General features: G+C 37.7%; 1 protein-coding gene across 3 annotated transcripts; it reads right to left on the reverse strand.

Annotated features, from left to right (window-relative positions):
• Positions 1-1,625: 1,625 nt before the first annotated feature.
• Positions 1,626-24,098, reverse strand: TAC3 (tachykinin precursor 3). 3 transcript variants are annotated; one of them, XM_039332007.1, is made up of 8 exons: positions 23,167-23,740; positions 14,752-14,904; positions 10,238-10,346; positions 7,936-7,965; positions 6,312-6,365; positions 4,909-4,983; positions 2,701-2,746; positions 1,626-2,006 (listed from the first exon to the last, which is right to left on the reverse strand). In XM_039332007.1, exons 2-6 carry the CDS (start codon positions 14,863-14,865, stop codon positions 4,910-4,912), a joined length of 381 nt encoding a protein of 126 aa, XP_039187941.1. In that variant the 5' UTR covers positions 14,866-14,904; positions 23,167-23,740; the 3' UTR covers positions 1,626-2,006; positions 2,701-2,746; position 4,909. The 3 variants fall into 3 exon arrangements, with proteins under 3 accessions (XP_039187941.1, XP_039187940.1, XP_039187939.1); XM_039332006.1 differs by lacking the exons at positions 2,701-2,746; positions 23,167-23,740 and adding an exon at positions 23,980-24,098; XM_039332005.1 differs by lacking the exon at positions 2,701-2,746 and having other exon boundaries at positions 23,167-23,730.
• Positions 24,099-24,892: the final 794 nt, after the last annotated feature.

Genomic DNA, 24,892 nt, shown 5'->3' on the forward strand with positions numbered 1-24,892 from the left:
AAACCCTCCATTTCTACTTTTAAAACCCTCCCAGTGTCCAAAAGGATTCCCCCCCTCCAGATTTAGTTAGAATTATAAATGGGAATGATCGCAGGTGGTCTCCAAAAGCCTTCAATCCCATTGCCATGCTTAAACTTCATGTTCCAAAAGTGGATTGAAAAAACTGGACACATCTGCTCTCTATCACCACATGGCTTTCTTCAGGTGGTCTGGAGTCTTCCCAAAGGTGATGCTAAGGAGTGGCAAACTTAGAAATATGGGTGTTATGTGCAAAAATCTCATGGATTAACGATTTCTAGTTTGGATTCTTGCTAAGAATGAGATTACCTAGATCTCGGTCTGTCCAGTAAGACACATACACTTCTTTAGATGGGTAAATAGAAAAGGTAGATAGATTTTATTTATAGTATAGAGGGTATGCTACTATTGTTTAAAGATACCAAGTTTAGGCTTTCATTTTCTTACTAAAATCATTGGATTTGACAACTCTTAATAAGCTGTGCACAGAATTTTCCTTGTTGAGTTGAAAGTTCAACTAGCACAGGATACTGCCACTAGCCTATATCTATCTATATAAATAAAAATGTAAATGTTCGTTTGTTCAAAATCTTAAATCTCCGAAAGGTCTTCACTGATTGCTTTGACATTTTGACACAATGTTGCATTCGAATACGCACATGTTTTTATATACCTATATTATATAGATGTCACACCTGTGACAGGTAAAAACATGCTTTTTACAGCTTTTTACAGATTACGTCCAACAGCTCCATCTGTTGGACGTAATCTCTATATCTGCACACACAATGGAATAACAAAAAATATTGTATACCCACAAGCATTGTGAAATTAAACATATTACAAATGTGCGCTTTCTCTTTTCTTTCTTTTCCATTTAACCACACTGAGCCACAGCAACACGTGGCTGAGTACAGCTAGTGTTTTATATGTTTGTAAACTTGTAGTTCTGTTTCCAACTTAGAAGAGCCAAATTTTGAAAGATGACTTTTGGGGGGAGTTGCCCAGATCATCTGTGTATTATCAGACCTATATGCCTACCTTATGCTATGTCAGCTCAATATTCCATCAAATCTAATTTAGTACTTATTCTGTAAATCGGCAGTTTCCAAAGGTCTTAGGATCATGGTAGGATGCTTTTGGACTGTGTATGAATGTGGCCTTTTGTACATCCATAGCACAATATCTATGGAGATTCTCAGTCATCCAGATCATGGTTGTCCCAAAGGTGCTTTTTCCAAGAGGCAACTGGACTTTCTTTGTTTTTCCTTGAAGATGCTTCACTTCAGTGAAGAAACTTCTTGAATGAGAAGCAAAACGTCTTCAAGGAAAAACAAAAGAAATCCAGTTGCCTTTTGAAAAAGCACCTTTGGGACATGTATGGCACAAGAAACGCCATAGGGCCTCCAATGCAAAAATGTAACACAATCCTAAACCATGATCTCTCAAACAACAGCCAGATTTGGATATCTACTGTACATTGTGCCAGTAACTTGTGCCATTTTGTAAATGTGTTGGTTTGCTGATTTTGTCAAAATAGTGTCCCCCTCTCCAATAACGACAGCAGTCATCTGAAATATCAAACAAAAAATGAGACACACACAGTGGCAGGTCATAAGTAAAAACCCTGTTAATATAGAAGATTGAGGTGTTCTTAATCTGTGCCACAAAAAGATGCGCAGAAGGATGGTTTTACATGGAAGAGATTCTGCAACATTCAAGTCACATGTGTATACAGGGGGAGAAAGCACCATGAGGACTAGGGATAATTGTCAAAATATTCAAACAGTGAACACTAAAGCATTACAATCAGTTATAGGCTGGAATTAGAGCATAATTAAGGAAAAGAACATGGGAGGAGATGAAAAAGCTCCATGGTACATCAAAGTTTCTGGTTTGGCTGAAAGTGTACTGGGCTTTGGTGGATGAAATCTAATTTGTGTTGGAGTCTTGCAGACTTTTTGCTTGTTCTCACTCTTGCATGAAACCTGTACAAGAAAAGATTAAGCAAAAACTAGTAAGCTGAGTCAATACACAGTGCAGTTGTCTGTTAAAAAACTTAGTCACAGAATATTAAGTAGATAGGGATTCAAACAGATGGAAAGGTTCTTTTGACATAATAATAAAAAAGACCAAAGAGAACAAGGTTGCATTTGCATATAAAGTTAAGACATTTAGGATGTTCAAAAAAAAAAAAAAGTGCAAGAGCCATTTTGTGCATCAAACAGTTATTTTGAGGTAGCCTGTGCCCAAATTGAAACATGTATGTTGATCCATAAACAAAATGGAAAGGGAAAAGGGTTGTATCTGAACAAAAATATTTTGAAATTGGGAATGGTGAAAATGCTCAGAACATTAATGGTTGAGGGAAGGAAGCAAAGATGCTGGGAAAATGGGAAGGACGGAGCAGACAGGTGCCATATACTACCCTGGAGCATAACAGCAGTGGTGGTAGTGAAGGGAAGGGAATGCATTGGAAAGAAGGGGTGGCAGGAATCCTGGGGCAAAATGCTGCACAGAAAACTGCTGAGGGGAAAGAGGATGAGGTGCATCAGGTTGGCCAAACTCACACTTGTCCAGAATTTGTTTTATCCCAAATCCAGAACTAAGGTCTACCTTTGAACTATCTATGTTCAGTTCTACCAAACAGTATCTGCTCTGAAATAGCTCCTTAGAACTCACCTAACACAATAGTTATGTTCTAGGTTATTTTCTGTTCTGCGCGTACCTGTATAGGACAGAGGGTTTTGTTGAACTAACACATAGGAAAACCTGCTCGGTTTATTTATGACTGGAGAGTCATGGGCATTTTTAGAATAAGGAGTATACCTGTCCTTTGAGTAGCACACTAAGGCCAAAAGCAAAAACTGGATGTGTCATGAGAAAAACTATATTGTCATTTTAATTTATCAATGCTTATTAATAATGGGAATAATTATTTCTCATATACTTAATATCTCTTCAATACTAACAACTGTGAGGTAACCTCGAAGAGCTTCCTGCGAGGATTTCAGGAAGATGCAGGCTGCCTGGGCTGAAACTGTGCTGCTGTGTACCAAGCTGTATTGGAGGAAGTTACACATTGTGGCAAAACTTAAAAAAAATAATAAAATACACAATGGTTTAGCATAATGTGCATACAGACTGAGCACAGCTATATGACATTACAAGAAAGAAATATGATAAATAAATCAAGCAGAGCACTATCTGGAACGATCGGCTTTGAAAGTTATTTACAAATAAAACCTAATTTGACCTAAACAGTACTTGAGAATAGGGAAATTTTGTTCATTCATGGATTTGATTTTATAGATATCAGCCTAAAAGATGTATAGAGACCATTACTGGAAAGCAGCAAGTGTGATCATTTTAAATCATCTATGGATTCCAAAATAATTTGATTTTCCTTTGTCTTAAAAATGCATCACAGGTATTTTAATTTGATGGATCTGAAGGAAAACACCACCCCACAATTCTGTGTAATGTTAACTTGACATCAGCAAAGCTGAACTTACTACAAAATGAATTCATCATCACTAATGAAGCACTGCTAAATTTCCAAGGATATATTATATTGGGGACTCAGACAAAGCAGGTCAGATGTCTGCTTACAGTTCCAGTGAGAAATATCTAAGCAATCGTCTAAGAAACACCAATAGGAGTTACAGCCAACCATTTTCATCAGATTTAATATTTAACATCTCAGGGCTGAAGCCATTGAGAATTGGTAAGACTGTTTTTAGTTACATACATGAGGATCACTAGTAATGATGATCAACTAATGTTTTAACAGTAGGCTAGAAACTGGTTTCCCAAGGGGCAAAGAAAATATTTTTACTTCAGTGCATATTAAATGCAGCTTGCAGAACATGATACACATTCCAGCAGGGAAGGAAATAGAAGAATGTGTGGGGAAAAAGTTGGAAACTGATAAGAGAATGCAGCCTATACTTAATTCTACCTATTGATTGAAAACATTTATATAGCTGCCCATCTTATGACAAACTCTGGGTAGCTCCCAATGAAAAATTATATAGACTGTATGTACGCTATCCAAATTGTCTTCTCCTGGTGTCTGTTTGCTTCGGTTCCCTATTGTTACCTTTTAAAAAATCAAGTGACTTTTACAAAGACTTCATCAGTCTCTAATGTTTTCTCATTGAGTCTGAATAACTTACCCCTGGAACCACTCATTGCTCAGGGAAGTACAAAGAGCACAGTAAACTGGCACTGGGGACAGTCCAAATTTCTGGATATAATTCCATGTTTCTTCCAAAAGTGAAGGTAATTTTGACAGAAAAACAAGCATACAAATTTCACCAAAAGCACATCTTCTAAATGCTGAGTGGTTAAGCCTACCCTATTTGGGTGACAAAAATCCAGATAATTGCTAGACAGCAAGGAAGATGTAGAGAAAACTGCTTGAATGTGATGCCATCTTGTGGACATATGGATATTTGAAAGGCTACATCAGAATTAGACTTGTAATTTGACTCCAGGCAGAAACCGTTAAACTATTTTACATTTTACAAATATTTTTATTTACAAATTTGCCTATTTCAGCTCTAGAGAATTCACTGCCTCTAGACTTTGCTCGCTGGCAGGTTACTTACCAGATTTGCTGCATCTGCAGTGTTCATCTAACCTATCCTTTTAAAAATGACGGAAGACCACTAATATCACAGTCACACTCTGTGCCTATCTGCTTCAACTTAAATCATACAAATATATATATAAGAAATTGTATGAATGCTTGTGTGTGCTTTTACCATATGTGAAATTGCTTACATATTTAAAATCTTGTAAAGAGTAAAAATCTATGAAAACTGTTGAAGAATTTCTCTTTTTACCCCATTTAAAAGTTTTGAGTTTTGACCCCTCTTTCCTTACCTCATTCTGCATTTGGTGAATATTTTACGTCACTCAAGCCAGGGAATGTTTCCTTACTGAGTTCCATGGAATTATCTAGAATTAAAGTATAAAGAAAGCTGATTTCTAACTGAAGCATTTAGCTCCCTTCAGTTTGATGGAAATCCTATTTGGTTTGGTTTTTCGTATGGCTGATAGAGGACACAAGCAAAGAATTCTGTACCTGATTGCTCAACTTTGATAATAGGTAAGCTTAAAGCAAGAAGGAAAGTTCAAAACTGAAGGAACAAAAAGGGAAAAAAATACAGAATTAGATTTATCCTTTTCTAATGTCCAAAAATTGCCATGAAAGAAGGGGAAAAGAGAACAGGCTTTTCTTCTTATAGTACAGCATAAAATATAATCGAGAAAAGATGTAGGAATATCAAATTTCCATAATCATTACAGTAATCTTGTGGTGGTCGGCAGAGATAGCCATTCCTAATAAGGAAGACACCTAAACAATAAGAATATGCATCATGATATAACAATGCAGGCTTCATTTTTTTATGTTTGTACTGCATGTCACAAGTACATAAGGGACAGAATTTGAATCACAATATGGCAACGCACTTTTCATTAGTTTTGTCCCTTTCCCCTGCAGATGCTTTTGGTTGTTGTAAGTTGCACTTAGAAGATTTTGGGCGGATGAAAGTTTTAATATGAAAGTAACATAAAGTGATAGAATGCCTCATACCGATTAACCTTTTAATATATATGTGTGTGTGTGTACACATACACACACACACAGGCGGTCTACTATATAGTATTTTATATAGTCTTTGGGTGAAATAAACATTACATTGTATTACATTAGTATTCCCTCAAATCAATAGGAAATTAAATTTGGCAACTGAAGGGAGCTCCAGGACTGTGGAAATTCTAGAGTGGCTACATATGCATTTGGGGACAAAGACTGTCCCTCTCTCTTTTCTGGAAGTATGTAATAGGGTGCTGTTTACTTTCTTATGCCTCTTTTGAATTATGATGTGAGTCAGCGGCGTTTCTATTTCATTATTTAAATAACCACCATAAGTACATGGATTTTCTTCTGATATTCTTCTGAATTTAATTTGGAATATAAGACAGGCTTTGCCACTAGATCAGACGAAAAGCCTGTCTGATCCAGCTTCCTGTCCCTAAATGAGGACCACAGCCCCTCCTCTGCTTATCAACAACCACCTCCATAGCTAGAGAAAGGACACAGATCAGGTGAGCAGGTAGAAGATATGCTGGGATTGCTTGTGCCTCACTTTTCACTTTCTCACTTTGGACATTTGTGTACCCAATCACACTTGGCCAATAAAGAATTCTGTTCTGTTCTATTCTACTCACAAAGGACCCTTAAAGAGGCGTATGCATCCTCAGTTCACAAACACACCTACCCGGCTCTATGGTCCTTTTGCCCATCAGTCCAACAAAGAAATCATGCATGTCTCCTACGGAAATATTAAGTTTATTAGACAAAACAGTTTTCAACCAACTGGGAAAAAAGCAACAGTCTTGAGTTAATCTAGCACTTGTAAATCATCTGTTAGGCTTATTTACTGCATTCTGAATTTCAGAGATAATTCTGAATATGACATGATGGTAATAAGTGCATGTTTGTATATAACAGTCCACTTTTATCTATATTAAATAAGTTTCTAGAATGGGCTGTTGATTAACAAAGTAGAATATTTATTTCATGGCAAAGTATAGGGGCTGTATATAAGTGTCGCTCAGAGACTCCATCTGAATCATTTTTGGCTCATGGCTTGTTACTATCCTATCTTAGCTTCTGTGGTAATTCAGTCAATAAAATAACTAACTGAAAGCAGATTATTTCAATCATTTAATAAAAAAGAGTTGTTTTACGTTGGGGTGGTTAATTTTGTTTTTAATACTGTAAACTTAAACATTTGAAGAGGCAAATAAACTGAATGGAACTCAATGTAACTTAATAATAGAACAACAACAGAACCAATCCTTTGTCCTGGTTGGTACATTCTGATGTCAAAATCTCTTGACTTATCCAGGAGCCATGCTGGCTACAGCTATTCTCAGTCATGTTTTTCTATCTCCTTTCCTGAACATCTTCACATTTTACATAATATTAGAGATGTAGCTGGGGAAACAAAGGATCCAAACGGAGATTCGTAATTCTAGTCAATCTGAAAGTTACTTTTAGTCCCATAATCCACACATTTCTCAGAAAAAGTCAGTAAAAATATTAATGTTAATTTTTATGGGGGGGTTGGAAACATTTTTTCCAAACATTTTTTCATACTTTTCATAGTAAAATTCAAATCTATGTACACTCAGTAGATACATGTAATTTTTTTCTTAAGATATGCATTTTTATGTGTACATTACATTGTGACATACAGATACAAAAACGTCTAGCAAAAATGGATTTTGCTATGCAGACAAGTCTTTTTTCGTATACTGGAAAATCAGAAATGTATTTAATGATCTAAAAATCTCACTGAACTAAAGCTTACTAGGCAGACTTAATGTCTTCTTTTTTCAACCTTATATCTTATTCTCTATATTATCCTCCATTGGACCTAACTAAGAACTAGAAAAAATTCTTGCATTAAATGCTAAATTTAAAAGGGAAACAGGTGAAACAAAAATTCCCTCAGAGCTGGCTGCAGATAGCACAAAGCTGGTTTGTTTTCAAAAAAGGAGAAATGCATTTAAAATAGTGCCAAATTGATTTTCTCTTCAATTCTAATGTCTGTGGAGATTCTCAGTCATCCAGGTCATGGTTGTTCCAAGGGTACTTTTTCAAGAGGCAACCGGACTTTCTTTAGATTCAAACTGGACAAGAGAATCCAGTTGCCTCTTGAAAAAGCACTTTGGGACTTCAATTCAAATGTGCCTTCACCTTACGACTACATGGCTGAAGTTATCCTTCCACCTTATCCTTTCCAGTGATGGACCTGTACTACTAAAGTTTATTCCATCAGTGACTGAAACATAGAGAAAGCAGTGCTGATTGCAGAGATCAATTGATTAACTTACGTTTCTGGGAAGAGGCAAGGGTCTGGGGATCTGAAAAAAAAATACAAAGCAGAAGGCTAAAATGCACCTAAACCCTAACTATATCCCATTTTAATGAAGAATGGAACAGATACACACTGCAATTTATCATGAAAATATATCACTATGTTCAGGTTTTCTGTTTAAAAATCCACCCCTCCTCCAATCATCAAAATCTAATATGGATGGATTTTTTTTATAAGTCACATGTAACTACAAACTTAATGAACACACAACCATACAAAGACATGCAGTCTCCTTCTGTCATTTATACACTTTTCTCTCTTTCTCTCTCCTGTTCCTTTCTCCGACATTTTTGTTTAATTCCCAAACTCTGTTCCCATTCTAAATCTTTTCACTTCTGCTCTCTTTCCATTTTCTTATTTCACTTACTACTTTTGAACAGATTGAGTTGACAAAATTTATCTGACCTCCAACCACGCTTAGCTTAAGATAGAAGAAATAGTTTTTAAAGTAAACCCAGTTCTTGGAGTACATGACGCACAGTTGAAAAACATACTTCATTTTTAATCCCTCCCCTCCTGGGTTAACATGTACAGGTAGTCTTCAACTTATAGTCACAATTGAGCCCAAAACTTCCGTTGCTAAGCAAGGCAGTTATTAGAATAGAAATAGAATAATAACTTTATTGTCACTGAATGTACACTAATCGGCATACATTAAAATGAAATTTTGTTGCATTCAGCTCTCAGATGGTCACCACCTCCGATATACACTACATAAATAAATACAGAATTATGCATATACCCACATATATTATATGACACAGAGAAACAACAGTCTAGTTTGGGTTATGTATACATGTGCATGGCAAGAAAAACGAATCTTGCGAGTTTGCCAGATGGATGGCATGGGGAACAAAGCTATTACAGAATCGGGTAGTCCTGCTATAACAGAAACAGTCTGTATAACAGACTGTAAAGTGGGTGTGTGGGGTCTCTAACAATGCTTTGTGCTCTAAGCGCGTAGCACTTAGAAGCAGCATCTTGGATACCAGGGAGTGAGCTTCCTATGATCTTCTTGGCTGTCTTTACCATTCTCTGTATGGACTTTCTATCTGAGGCACTGCTGCCATCAAACCAGACAGTGATGCAGTTTGTTAAAATGCTCTCAATTATGCCTCTGTAAAAAGCGGCCAGGACAAAAGGAGAAAGATGTGCTCTCCTCATCCGACGCAGGAAATGCAGACGCTGGTTTGCACACTTCACTAAGGATGACGTGTGGAGAAACCAATTCAGATTGTTAGTTATTGGGTTTTGCTCCATTTTATTACCTTTGCTGCCACAGCTGTTAAGCAAATCACTGCAATTGTTAACTAAGTCATACAGTCATTAAGTGAGTCTGGCTTCCCCCGTTGATTTTGCTTGTTGGAAGCAGACTGGGAAGTTACAAAAGGTGATCGACAGATCCTGGGATAGTGCAACTGTTATAAATACATCCCCGTTGCCAAGCACCTGAATGTTGATCACGTGACCGTGGCTACTGCACGGTCATTAAGTGTGAAAACCGGTCATTAGTCACTTTTTTCAGTGCTGCTGTAACTTTGGTCACTAAACAAATGGTTGTAAGTCAAGAACTACCTGTACTATTATATACACATTACATATATTTAAAGTTGCAGAAAATAACCTTATTAAACCCTTAAAAGTAATGAGATTTGTTTGTCAAATTACTAATATGGTGGACACTAAGCCTTTAGAAATAGTAAGGATTCCTTTTCCACACATTTGCCTCTTTACGTAGCTATTATGTTTTATCATTTTTCTCCCTGTTTTTTGTATTATAGCCCCTTGTATATGTACACTGTTTGTCAATCTATGACTTCAGCATGAATATATTGAAATAAATGAGTTGTAAATATGAGGGATTAAAATGTTGACACTGTCATAAAGATTTTAAGACAACAGGAATTTTATTATCTTGTTATACACATTGCATTTTGTAGTGTTAGAAATATTCACAAATCCTTTGCGGAATTCTCCCGTCTCAGAGAAAATGAATACCATTGTAACCTGTTTCTACTGTGACTTGCTGAATGCCTAGCTGTACATTTTTGGGTTTCACTGAAAATCTCTCCCTCATTTAATCTGAAGGTGTGAAGGGAATACTCATATTCAGTTCAAAAACATGTACAGGCTATCTTGTTGCTGAATATTAGATCCTCTTATAAGGCTGACTTGACACTCAAAACACAGACAAAAATCTTTCAACTTATCAAACATTCTTGAGTTGTTTTGGGGGTGTTTTCCTAGTGATTACTTACTGATTTCTTCTTTGCCTGACAGCCTGAGCAGTGCCTCATAGGATATCCCTTGGCCACCATACAATCGTCGGAGCAAGGATAATGGTAGCTTATAGAGATTTGAGTTCATCTGTTGAAATGAAAAAACAACATGATATCAAAGTTGATATAGCAATACATAAACTAATATTTCCCCTGTTCTCAACATTCTATTTCCATCTTGACCCCATCTCTTAGGCACATCCCTTTTCAATATGTAAGTATTTTCAAAGTATAATTCCTCATAATCTGTACCGTGCAAGAAGCAAAATCATAGCTGAAAATACCTACTGCAACCTCTCAGCTCTTTCTTATTTGAGGCTCAGTCCAATGAAGGGCAAAACCAAACATGTTAAATGCTATCTTGTTTCATTTGTTCAGCAGAATAAATATGTAGTAAACTTCATTAATCCAATATGTAGTTGCTAAATAAACAACCCCATCCTCATTCCAGGAAATTACAGGATTCTTGTCTTCAGTTCAAGTTGCTGGTTGTTGACGTCAAAGCCCTACATGGCTTAGGACCAGGTTACCTGAAAGACTATCTTTTCCCAGTTACATCTACCCAAGCCACCAGAGCATGGAGGCAAGGAATGTTATGAATTCCCTCTCCTAAGGAGGTCCACCTAGCTGGCCAAGAAGAAGGGCCTTCTCTGTGGTGGCTCCTTCCGTGTGGAACATTATCCCCACAGAGTTAAATTGGCCCTCACTTCAACACTCTTTCATAAGGCCCTAAAGCAGGGGACCCCAACCCCTGGTCTGTGCACCAACACCAATCCACAGCATGGCAAAAACCGGTCTGCGCAAACAAGCGAAGCCCCATTCGCTGGATGCAGGCAGCACACAAAACCACACCTCCTCTGGTCCGTGGAAAACCCTCTCTCCACAGAAACGGTCCCTGGGGCCCATAAGGTTGGGGGCCTCTGCCCTAAATGATCTGGTTTTGCCAACAGGCCTGGGGACCCCAGAGTGGGATGGAGCCCATCAAATGGCTCATTTGATTGTTGGGTAAGGGGTATTACTTTTTGTTTTTGTATTGGGCTTTTATCCTTATAAGCCACCCAGAGTCACTGAGAATGAGATTGACGGCCATATAAATTTTCTTAACTAAATAGGTTTCTCTCCAGCCTATTCCCCAAAAGCCTCTCTAATTCACTGAACAATAAGGAGGAGAAGGTGCAGCACAATCAGACCTGTAATGTTCTGTTGTTATAGCCAATTTCAATAAAAGTAGTTTTAGCCTTCCTGTGGAGATGATTTCCTGGTCCAGTTTGATCTCCCTAGTAGGGTTGACGGCAAGTGCTACAAAAATCTAATTCCACACAATACTATGAATTGAAGATATCATTTCTTTGCCGCAGGATAAAAATGGTCTGCTAGACATTTCCAGAGGACTTCACTTACTTCCTGTATCTTTTTTCAAAAATATGTTTTATTAATTTTTTAACATAATCATGTTAATATTTGGTAAACACTGTGTTGTCTGGGTTTACATTTAAGAAACATTCACTAACAGTTGATTTCTATAATCTAAAACCACATAATAACTTTACTTGATTTCCAACTTACTTCCTGTATCTTATTGTCCACCCACAGCTCTGAAAGTTTTTTTCCCCTCTATCCCACTTCTAGATGCTCTGTGCAAGTGAGAGACAATATATTGATATATATGGGAGGGGTAACCTGAAATGACATGGTCCATGAGGGGAAACTGTGGGTCCCGATGATTTTGTCAGTGCAACCAGGAAACTAGCCTTTATCTCTCTTAGAGATAAAGACCAAAACCCAGGTTTCCACAGCCATTTTTTAAATTTCCAAGTGGGTTGATCACCTATCAATTGGTCAACCTAGACAGTGTAAAACTCTGCAATTGACTGACTTGTCCCTGGCTTAATAGAAAGTGTAACAAAGTACTTCTCTATTTCTGACAGAAAACTCTCCTCACCGAATATTCTGAGAACAGAACACCAATTTCCACAGCTAACTCCCCCTTCTCAAATTCCAGACCTACCGTAGAAAACTTCATGTGAGTGTTAAGATTCTTTGACTGTGCTTTCTGAGAAGTAGCTACCAATATACTGACAATACCATCTAAACAAGTAATGTCTGCAAACCCTAATGAAATCTCTCCCTTCGGATGCCAATTCAATTGTAATTCCAGGTAAGAGCAGATTTTTACTTAAAAAGCTGCCAATTACCGCTCCTTATACAATATGTTAATCAGCCTAGAAGATGAAAAGAACGCTACTTTAACTTGGTGGTGGCTGCTGTAAGTAAAGCAATTTGAAGGAGGGGACAGAGCAAAGTGTGTCCAAATTTCAAGAACATCCAAAAATAAGGAATTGCTTTAAGAATGGTAAGACTATGGTAATTTGAGTCCTATTTTGGACTGCACAGAAGCAACAAGAAAAGATTATGATGGCAGAGGACAGAAATGGATTTCTCAGAGCTTTTTATCCTCAACGGATCTAATTCAGAAGGGATTTGACAAAAGAAGCCACTTAAGACTCCTTGCAGGCCTTGCCCCCAAAAGCAAATTAAAATGCATAAAGCCCCTTTTTTTTAACCGAAATGGGAGGAAGAAGGAAATTGTACCTCATCCTCTATTGAACTTCCTCTTTTTATATCTACGAATGAATGTCCCTTTTGTATCAGATTAGATGACAGTCTCTTCTATAGATTTGGAACAGAGAAAGTTGATGTGAGTTTTAGCTTATTCTGCCAGGAAGTACTGTATTCAATAAATGCACGACAAGCCTTAACTGTGGTCTGTGAATGTTGTAGAAGATAGTGGTAATCCTTGACTTACAGCAGTCTGTTTAGTGACTGTTTGAGGTTACAATGATAGTGAAAAAGATGACTTATGACCATTTTTTGCACATAATCATTGCAGCATCCCCATGGTCATGTGATCAAAATTCGGATGCTTGGCAACTGGCATGTATTTATGACGGTTGGTGTGTTCTGGGATCATAGGATCACCTTTGGCAACCTTCTGACAAGCAAAGCCAAGGGGGAAGCCAGATTCACTGAACAACTGTGTTACTGACTTAACAACTGCAGTGATTCACTTAGCATTTGTGGCAAGGAAGGTAATAAAATGGGGCAAAATTCACTTAACAACTGTCTCACTTAGCAACAGAAATTTTGGGCTCAAAAGTCGAGGACTACCTGTAAACTGCAGAAATTTCAGAACGGACTGCACCACCAGATTTTGCAGGATGGAAAGAGGCACATTTTTTAAAAAAATCCCCTTGCTAAAATAAATATCAAAGAAGACATCCTAGAAAAAGAGGCCCCAACCTCTGTTTGATGAGCTATCTCTGTATTTTGGTAAAGTTTGGTAAAGTGACATACAGGAGAAGCATTCCAAGGATGTGTGGGAAACAGTTCAGAGGGACTCAAGGGAGCCAGTAATTAAAATATAGCTATGAACTGAGGAAGAACTGAGAAAAGGCAAACTTAGATATTCTATTACCTGATGGCATCAACACATTTGTGTTAATGCAACTCAGTTAACTTAGTTCAGGACGAACAACAAAAAAACATAAGCAACAGGAAGATTAACTATCTGGTCAATGATGAACACAACAACAAACCCATCATGTAAGACAGTTACATACAGGCTGTGAGAAAAAGTTTGATGCTGAGGTTAAGGCATCAGGCTAGAAACTGGGAGATGGTGAGTTCTAGTCGTGCCTTAAGCACAAAGCCATCTGGGTGACCAGTCACTTTCTCTCAGCCCTAGAAAAGTGGCAATAGTAAGCTATTTCTGGAAACCCTTACCAAGAAAACTGAAGGGACTTGTCCAGGCAGTCTCTGAGAATCAGACATAACTGAACAGAAGAAGAAAAATACAAGCTATAAGCAACAAAAGCAACTGTTGTATCTCTTCTTATCCTATTCCTTAACTTCAAGGTTCTCAGCTTGAAATTAGCTATTGTGCTAATTTCTCCCAGTACTATTTCCTACAGCTTTAAGTACCATTGATCCAAAGATTTTTCTGCTTCCTTAAGAATTCCTACTCAACATCCTGAACAAATACCTTAAAATTTTGGGGAAATGCCAAAATCAGCCCCAAACTGGCAATTTGAGACATTGGGGGGGGAGGAGATTTTTGGGGGAGTTGGATAATGTAATCTTGTGATTCACTTAACTCCTGCTTAACAACCATGGCAACTATGGCAAAAAAAAGTTGTAAAATTGGGCACAACTAACTTAACAACTGCCTTGCTTAGTGACAGAAATTCCGATCCCAGTTGTGATCCTAAGTCAAGGAATATAGGTATATTTTTCTTCATTTGCAGACAAGTTTTATTCTGTAGTCCCTCTGAGACATTCTCCCTAAATATGCCGGTACGATTTTATACATAGATTTAAAGCAGAGGGAGCACAGGAAGGTGGAGTGGTTTGTTTTGTTTTGTTTTATTTTGTTTTGTTTTGTTCTTTAGCAAACTGCCACACCATATATTCAATAACATTTCAGTTTGCCTCACCTTTGTTTGGACTCCGCTGGGCATCTGTTGCTCCAGAGACTCAATACAGTAACCACGATGTAGCTTTGCCACTAGTAAGGTGAGCAGCACTGTCAGCACAAGGGAAGACTTCATTGTGGGTTGTTGTTGTTTTTTTCCCTGAGGGAGGAAAAGCTTGGAAAGGGGGGAAAAACATAATTAAGGGGTGCAGGGGAATTCAGAAATAGATAGTGTGTGGGGGTGGGTTGGAGGAAAAGTCAGCATAGAAAAGTGTCAGGTGCAAAGAAATATAAACCATTCCATCTTTTGTGATGGTATAAAATGAAGCTATTTTTTTTTCATTTTTAGGAAATTCATCTTCTATTATTAGATTTCAACTACAGAACAGAACTTACTTTCTGAAAATAGGAAAGCAAATTCTAAGTATTCAGAAAATGTATTCCCATTCTCTATTTGGTGAACATGTTCATTAAATGTACATCAGTGAACACAAATATTTTTGCAGCAGATTAAAATAAATGTTTTTGCTTTTTCTTCTAAATTCAGGGTTTTGTTTTGCTTTGGTTGTTTTCATTCCACTCTTCATTTTTAATCAGCTATATTCATCTAAAGATGACTTCTTTTTTTTCCTCTATATATTAATTTAAGTAGTTCTAGTCAGTGCTTATTCTGGATCATATCATGTGGCATATGACCCAGAAAGAAAATTGCCTCCATTTCAAAAAAGTCTTTGATCTTTAAGTTCAATATTTCTAAACCTGGGCTAATTATACCATTAAAATCCCCATAATTAAATCTACATTTCTAGGTACACATATCAATGACCCAGGTTATCCCAATTTACCTGTTGTCTGTGTAGCATATAAATACTAACAGATACCTTAACATTCTCCCTTTAGATTTCAGCCTTAGTATTTGAATTTCATCTTTATAATAATTTCCAGAATTCATTTCTTCTATTTTCATGTCAAGATAAACTAACATTAGACTCATTATACTCCCTTTAGCACACCCCATTTTTTGGTCCTTCTTGGCCTATTTATAAAAACACATGTAGCTAGATAACATTACCAGGTTATTTCCTATCAACTAAATTTCTTAGAGAAAAATCATATAATCTTGTAGAAAATGAAAAAGAAACATCCTACCTGTACATTTACCCAGTAATATTCCAGGATGCACATTTAACTATAGAAGTCATCATGTTAGCTTTTTGTCAACTCTGTTGATTAATCGCATTTTGGATTTGGAACTCATGACTATTTTGCCTTATGCTCTTGCAAAGACTCCTGCTATTGTGTTGGATTATAATATCTGATAGTCTCTGGTCCCTTCTTTTTAAAAAATATTTGCATCATCCTCTAGCCATTTCATAGATTCTATTACATTTAAATTTTAAAATTGAATATTTTTGTAAACATAATTATTTTTAACCCCAGGGATATTTGGTGTAAACTTGTATGTTGAATCCTACGCTTCCTTAAAGGATCTCAAGTTCGATTCTATTTCTGATTGCTTTGTGCTTTGTGCATTTCTGCAGTATCTTGTAAACTCCTACACTATTTATCTTCATTGCCTTATCCATCTGAACTGGCAATGGATTTTGTGGTGCTCTGTGAATCACTGGTTGTTCCAGATTATGTCCATTTATATAACTTCCTTCATGATCATTAACCGTGTTTACTGTATATTGCTTTGCCAGAGCTCTTTCTTTTGATAACACACGTCATTGGGAGATTTACTTCTGCATTAATTAGGCTTTTCACCAGCTGTGTTTTTCCACTATCCCTAGCCGGGTTGGTATGTTCAATATCCTCCACTTGTGATATATGTATGTATGTATGTATGTATGTATGTATGTATGTATGTATGTATAAAATCTCAGATCTTTGTATTTTCAACATTAATTAATTCCAGTTGTTTTTATAAATTTCACTGAGTGTTTAATTTTGGAAGTTTCTTGTTAACTCTAACAAAAATGTATTTAACATACCCTTTTCCTTCATCACCTGAAATAGCAATTGCTGTAGTTTCCGAAGTCATGATTGCTCTGGCATTTATATAGTTATAAAACAGACACTCAATTTTATTTAGATATTTTGTTGAGAAGTCAGTTGCATCTAAAGATGATATTAATGAACAATTTTTTTTATCAAACTGGGTCTGTAAACTACTAGGTTCAGGATAGTTAATAAAGGTCAGTTTGCTAGGGATCGATTGTAAATGCCAAGTATTTTCTTTAATCTCAATATTTATTGAATAGCTGTTAAAAGAGGAAGATTCAACTGAATCAATGTGTATTACATTTACTAAAGTCTATATTTACTGTCTGTGTCTGATTCTATGAAGCTTTCTTGTTTGTCCCTACAACTCTGTATTCGATTTGTTTTGCAATATCTGCTTCTCTTGATTTTTCTTGTATTTGCATGTTTTCCTGCCTGAATTAGAGACTTTTCTGATTGTTTTCCATTTTTGTATTTAGTTTCCATGATCTACACTACAGCAATTTGCTTAGCTTGAATTTGTTGATTTAAACAACTCTAGGTTTTTAGTGTTTTACTTTTCTTGACTTGATTTCCCCTTTTATTAGCCTTCTTAATTTAACTCTTTATTTTTTGTTTTCCAGTTATTATTTCTATCTCCTCTCCTTCAAATCAAATATCTTTATTATGGTCTTTGACCAGCCTTTACACTATTATTGTTGTTGTTGTTGTTGCAGTAAAAAGGAATGGTTTAATACAACAATTAGTTGTTAGGGGAAGGAAAAAATATGGGACAATGAAACAGCATCTCTAATTAAAATCTTTTGCAGTTGTGTGACTTGGTAAAAACAATTGGCCACTTGATGTGTAAATGTAGGATTAGTGTCCCTTGAAATCTCATGAACATAAACTGTATCTGCAAGGCCCTCTACCTTCTTAGAACCATAGGGGCAAAGTCTCTGTGAATAAAGGGTCCCGTGAAATCTTCCCTCTAGTAAGCATCAAAATGGGCTTTAGAAAAGGACCACCTATATCTGCTTAGTGTTAAATTGTACAAGTATCCCACAATGGAGGGCTTGTGACTGCCTAATAATTGGCGATAGGTTTGGGGCACTGGTGATATCATTTTGTCAATCAGTGTGTCTGGTTCTCTCTTTTACTATTGATTTGATCTTCTCCAAGGTTAATTGGGCTAAATACTTAGGAGAGTGGCCAAGACTATAGATTTTTCCACTATGCAAGTATGGTGCCAATGGGATTGATAATTGTTTAACAGCAGCAAAAGCATCAGGCCTGTAGCTCAAACATGATTCTGAGATTTTGAGACTAGTTTCCTAGTCCAGGCCTGAGCCTTAAAACTAGGCACATTGTTTCAAGCCTTGGTACTGCATTGGGGATGCATTTTGGGATGTCAAAGAAGGTCCTGAGAAAATTTGATTGAATTGCTTCCTAAGTCTTCAGGTTTATGTATGACCCGATTTGTATGGCAATTTAACTGCTGCTGGGATATAATTTGCCCCTTGTTGCCCATGAAATTTAATTATTGCTTGTGAACTCTTTTGGGCAATAAAAAAGATATAATTTACATGGGCTGTTAATTTTTTCAAAGTCTGAAATATTATGCCCAATACTTAAAAGCTTTTGACCTGTTCCAGTTCATGGGAATCAATTGTCCATTTATACTTTTGTCTCTTGTTAGAAAAGACTAGCACTTTAGATTTATCATAATTAATTATGAAATGATCCTCATTCAGTAGGATGCCCGGGTTGTTAGTGCCCAATTTATGCCTACAAAAGACAAGGAGAAGAGAACTGCATCATCAACATAAAGTAAAATTGGGAGATGTGTGTTGGCTAGTTTTGGAGTGGGGGTGTCCACTCTGTTAAAAAGCAACAGTGCAAGGATTCATCCTTGTTTCACCCCCTAGATGGACTCGATAAAGTCGGAAAGGTCCCCTTCCCAGTTGCATCTTACTCAAAGTCCAGTTTTATCGTATAATTTATGAACTGGGAGCAGGAGTTTTTTATCTGTGGAGGATCTGCTCAGGGTGTCCCAAAGTCTTACCCTTGAGATGCTGTCAAAAGCTACTTTGATACCAATAAGGAGCAAGGTAGTGCAGGAGCCCAGTAGTGCTGCTTTGACAAAAATGCAAGATTGATCAAACAATTTATTGATCCTTCCTGATCAGATGGCCTTTTGCCTTTATTATAAAAGATTGGAGCTTAACTGTGAGATCGTGATATGCATCAACATTCTACTATCAGGTGAGCTAGTTGGGTCTGGGTATGCCCCTAAGTTGCAGAGGGTTGAAGAATACATTATTCCTTCCTCTGATTGAAACCATTGGGCTATCATATCACTGTTAACCTTAACAAACTTAGTAATTCATTAGAATTTCCAATAGTTAAGCCTGGGGTTGGGGGATCATTTGTATCCTCAGTCTCTGTATCTCCCAACATAGTCCAGTTCCTCTCTAAGGGAGTGTCATTTCTTGTCAACATGTAAAATTGTTGATTCATGAGGGCAAATTCTTAGGATAGGTTCAACCAGCAAAGTGTAAACATACACTGAGGTGCTAATGACAGTCATGCAATGATTTCATTATAGGGCCTTCCTTTGGGGGAATTGAGCCATTGTCTAAAGAAGAGTTAGATGAAGGTCTTATTGGAGAGGGGAAAAAAATCTGTGATCTTGGCTTGGCTTCCCCCTTCTTTACAGTCTTTTGCTACTCCTGTTTATGGCTCTAGCTCAGGGGTCCCCATCCCCCGGTCCATGGACCGGTACCAGGCTGCGGCATACCAATAACCAAGCTGCACAAGCAAGCAAAGTCCCATCCGCGGGATGCAGGCAGCACACAAAACCATGCCCCCTGATGATAGCTTCCTCTTGTGTGGACCAATTTAAGTTTTTCAATAATAATAACAGCCCTCATCATCATATTCTCAATCATGCTTCCATCCTTTTGCAGTAAATTATCATAATGATTACCAACACTGGGAACATATAGAAAGATGATACAAGCAATTTCTTATAAAGAGTTCTTTCACAATCAACAAAACTAACATAGTTGATGAGATCACTCAATGACTTTCAAGCTGCATTTCTGTTCAATGGGCTTTAAGCAGCTAATTATTTACATATCTGCAATACTTCTGTATTGATAGAATTCCTTTGTATTTTTAATAATTGGATTGCTCAAGACTGATCATTAAGACTGCTACTATGGTTCATTTCCCTTTAATTATAATCTTCTTAGCTTAACCTTTTTTTACTCTTGCTTCTTTTATGCACACTTATATTACCCTGAAATTTTAACTTACATTAATTAATTTTTGTATTCAGCTGTGCAATATTTTAAACTAATGGCATGATATTCATACAATTTTAATCCTTATAAACTTTATACTCTAAATTTATAATCAAGATTACTGCTAGTTTATATTCACGGAAACATAAACTTTTTCATTGCTTTTGATATATTAATGTTATGTTTGTTCACAGATATGGATGTGTCTTTAATAATATCTCCTGAATATAATCCAGATATCCTTATGGCAGATATATTTCAGTGGTTTTTCCAGTTTTAATGAATGCACATAATAAATACATTCTAACAAGTTATATGTTTGGTGGGGGCTCCTAAGAAACTATTAGGGTTGCATTATATTATAAGCTTTAGGAGAGCAGGGAATAAATACAAACAAATTTTCATACAGAGTATCACCAACTTTCCCATATAGAATGTATAAATTCTATAACGACACACTTCAGATTCATCTGATGTATTCTGCAGATAAAAAAAAATCTGTCATTCTTTCAAACCTTTTAATTGTTCACTGTAAAGTTGTGTTTTAGAACTCTTTTAATTCCATAATTAGCTTTTTAAAATTGTTTTAAAGTGTTTCTTGGGTGTTTGCATTAAATCTTCACTTTTCAAATTGCATTTAAATTTTTTAGGGGTTTTAATCCCTTTATATGTTTTGCATATGAATAGTAAGTACTTTTGAATTCTAACAAAAGGAAAGCTCGTAGGCTGAATGAATAAGTTAAGGATCATATTTATAACCTCCAATTCTAATTTAAAATAATATATGCATGACTTTTCTTAATATGCATATAAACTTTATGTCTATGTGATTTGTACAGTATGCATACAAATAATATATAGCAAAGCCCCATGAAATTCTCTTATATTTATTTAGGCAAAACACCTGTATTTTAAGTTCTATAATTCTGTGAAGAATACATTTAGACAGAAACACATTTGCTTATATTAAGACTATAATACCATATAAAACAAATGTGCTATTAGATTTTTCATTCATCTACTTTACCACATTAGGGGACTGGAGGCTAAAACATATAAGGAACGGTTGCTGGAATTGGGTATGTCTAGTTTAATGAAGAGAAGGACGAGGGGGAACATGATAGCAGTGTGCCAATATCTCAGGGGCTGCCAGAAAGAAAAGAGAGTCAAGCTATTCTCCAAAGTGCCTGAAGGCAGGACAAGAAGCAAAGGATGGAAACTAATCAACAGAAACAACCTAGAACTAAGGAGAAACTTCCTGACAGAACAATTAACCAGTGGAACAACCTGCCTCCAGAAGTGGTGAATGCTCCAACACTGGAAGTTTTTAAGAAGAGACTGGACAGTCATTTGTCCGAAATGGTATAGGGTTTCCTGCCTGAGCTGGGGGTTGGACTTGATGACCTCCAAGGTCCCTTCCAACATTATTATTATTAGTAGTAGTAGTAGTAATAGTAGTAGTAGTAGTAGTACATCTAAGCTTTTGCTTTTTCATTTTTGCAATGCAACATTTAACTGCACCTCACTCATACATGCACTCAAAACCTGATCAGCCATCCACCACCATTCATGCAACAGCTTAAATATACATAACAATCTTTGAGCAGTCAGCAGTCCTGATTAGCAATTAAAATAGACTACCTGGGGCTCTTTGTTTTATTAACTATTTATTTTTTCTGTACTACTCTTGGATTATGTGAAAAATGTAGAAGTAGTTTGTGCATTCAAAGTCTTCAGAGGTGAAGCAGTCTTTAGTATCCTAGGATGGTGTTTGCCTTATCAAAGTAGCTACTGTCTTTCTTACTCCACGAGTATGAAGGCAATCAACACATGCATGTAAACACTTGTGTTATACACATGCCGGTTCTCAAGATGCCAGGCCTTCTTCAGCCTTCTGTGGGATGCATACTCAGAATCCTTGCAAATGATATAAAATGTATACCTTAATACCTTGTGTACCTTTTTTCATGGACTCAGCATGACTAAATCCTAAGTAGGGTCAGGAAGGGACTGGCCAGGAAGAGGCAAGCATTTCTCTACTCATTGCCACTCTATCTAAATGTTTGTCTCTTGCTCTACAAAGCAGAGGGACAATTGCTACCAACCTTAATCTGGCCCAAAGTATCAGACTAGGTACAGAAGGCCATTATTGAGCATTACATGAAAAATCATAATATTTTAGATCTGGAATAGATTTTTTTTTTCAGTTTATTTGGTACAGTCCTGGAACAAGGGAAAAATTATTAAACCCTTAACAGATTACCATTCTGACATTGCTTCAGCATTTTCAAGCAAAAGAGAATCCATTTGGAGGAAATTTGTCCACTGTCGAATAACCTACATTGTTAAGGAATTTCTCCACATATTCAACAAAGTCTGTTTTCCTATATTTCAATCCTGCAATGTCTTATGCACTGCAGCAATTCAAATAGTTTAATAATGTTACCATATCATAACTCCATGCATCTCTTTTGTTGGGGTGCATAAGAGCTCTCGGCATCAGACACTTGGATTCTATACATTTATATTTATCTTCTATTATCAATTCAAAACAACTAACTGACATTCTCTACTCTGGCTATCTATTATTCTCCTGTTTAGATATCCATGAGAACAGTCTGAATTTGGGGCTCTTTGTCATAGTGGCCAACCAGATGCCTCTAATGTTAAGTTTACAGTTAAGTAGGCAAGACACAGGACAACCCTTCCAGCTGTTATTCCCTTGCAGCTGATATCTAGCTCCAGACCCACAGGTAATGTTGAATTTTCATGAATTTATCCAATCCCTTTTAAAACCTTGCAAGTCAGTGGCCGCGGTAGCAAATTCCCTAAGTTCTTTATGGTTTGTGAAGAAGTGCGTTCTTTAGTCTATTCTAAACCACCTTCCCCCGTCATTCCCTTTTCATTAGTATCGGTGATGGATGATGTGACAGTATCATAAACAAAATGACCTGTGGAACATTGTCAAAGACCTCATATAGATCGGAAAGGCAGGAAGAATGCCAGCCAGGCAAGACTCCCCCGCAGTGAAAACAACACCACCATCCTCAATAAAGTTAGACAAAACTTTCGCATGTCCCTCCGCTCCCCACTCTGTTGCTCTTGCCCTCAAATCGCTAGCTTTTCCACCGCCATCAAAATCCTACCCGGCCACTTGATGAAGGAGGGCAAGCGGGCTAGCAGCCTCGGTGAGCCGTCTCCGTGCCAGCGGCGAGAACTGCCCTGCCGAGATGGGCAGGGAAGAGACTCTTTCCGCAGCTTCTGGCTCCCGGACGAAGAGTTTGGTGTCCTTCGTGCGCAGCAGCAGCAGCAGCAGCCGCGCTGGAGGCAAAGCCCAAAGTCGACGACAAGAGTTCCTCGCCGCCTGTTCCCGCCACTTTAATAAAGGGCGGGCTGCGGTGGATTGGAGAGCGCCGATAGGGGGTGGAGGAGAAAGGGAGGAAGGACCCACGGAAAGCGACCTCTTCTCGCGCAGCACGCCCACGCGGACCATTGCACAAGTTTCTCCACTGGTTTGTCACGCACACATATAGTTAACACACAACAAATCTCACAGATGTCATCATATCTACCATATAATGATGCACACATGCATATCTCACCTCTCATAATGTGCTACCTCCACAATACCTTCAGAGTCTCCGCTATGCCCATCCATTGGCTGGACGTCTGCCTTTGCAGGAAAATGGTGTAGCCCTTCACTTGCCAAGCCTATTCTTACTTAATTCCCCTGGGTTTCAGACATATTTAGGTCCACATGCACACAGATCATTTTGGAGTTCATATCTTACCACTGGCTTTTGAAATTGCCCATATCCCAGAGTGTCAGTAATACACAACAGTGGCAGCAGAATTTTTCTCTAAATAACTTGTCTGAAGGCTCTCTCAAGCTAAGTTCTCCTCCGTGGAAGTTGCCTTTGGATGCACAATCTAGCAGAAAATATAAAACATTGACCTACCTACAGCATGATCTCTGTCCTGTCAGCATAATTTTCAATGATTAAGAACAGTAGCTGAACTTACAGTGAAGTATCACTGTGATCACCAGAAGATGGACCCAGTCCCATCCACATGATGCCTAAACAATACAAAATAATTTTATTATATATGGCAGTGGTAGCGAACCTATGGCACGCATGCCAGAGGTGGTACTCAGAGCCCTCTCTGTGGGCACGCGTGCCATCACCCCAGCTCCGCCTCCCCCGTGGCCCCCTCCTCATCAGCAGCCCCCCCCCCGGAGGACAGTCACCCCCAGGTGCAGCCCACACAGACCAGCTCAGTGGGGCAGCAGGGACAAGACTCCACCCTTGTGCCCTGTTGCGTGTAGATGCTGCTGTAGAGCCCGGGCGGAAGGTGTGGCCGCCATGGCACTGCAGGGTCACTGGGTGATCTGCGGTGGGTCATGGAGGTGGCGGGTGGCCCTGCAAGGTAGGGTGGAGCAGAGCAGGTGGGGCTGGGGCGGGGCGGTTTTTGGGCACTCGGTCTCTAAAAGGTTCGCCATCACTGATATATGGGATATGAATCTACAATATTTATGTTCTGATTTTCTTTACTATATTGATGTTGTTTTATTGATAAAATGGATGTTTTTGTACCTCTTGTACAATAGGTGATTGTATTGATAGGGACTACATCTGTGGAATACAAAAGTCTGTGCCCTGCCTTAGGATTGGAGAAGTAGAATTAATCTTTTCCTGTTGGCTCTAACTCCTGGTGACCAGCATAATACCTCATGGTAAGTCCAGCTTTTGATCTGTCACAAACAATAGCAAGTTCTGTTATTAATTTACTGACTTATAAGAAACAGATGAAATCACAGTTTCTATTTTCAAAGTGTCCAGGTATTGTATTCTCTTGCTTTTCTCTTCTGCT

The sequence above is a fragment of the Crotalus tigris genome, unplaced genomic scaffold (assembly GCF_016545835.1).
Source record: "Crotalus tigris isolate CLP2741 ecotype Arizona unplaced genomic scaffold, ASM1654583v1 scf7180000024441.2113493, whole genome shotgun sequence".
Taxonomy (NCBI): Eukaryota; Metazoa; Chordata; class Lepidosauria; order Squamata; family Viperidae; genus Crotalus; species Crotalus tigris.

Bases quoted from the DNA above. Each gene is read 5' to 3' on its own strand.
- TAC3 (XM_039332006.1), bottom strand. From the start codon at position 14,865: ATGAAGTCTTCCCTTGTGCTGACAGTGCTGCTCACCTTACTAGTGGCA. The intron at 10,347-14,751 runs GTGAGGCAAACT...TCATTTCAACAG, and splicing joins CCAGCGGAGTCCAAACAAAG to ATGAACTCAAATCTCTATAA. The intron at 7,966-10,237 runs GTAAGTAATCAC...TTTTTTTTTCAG, and splicing joins GTCAGGCAAAGAAGAAATCA to ATCCCCAGACCCTTGCCTCT.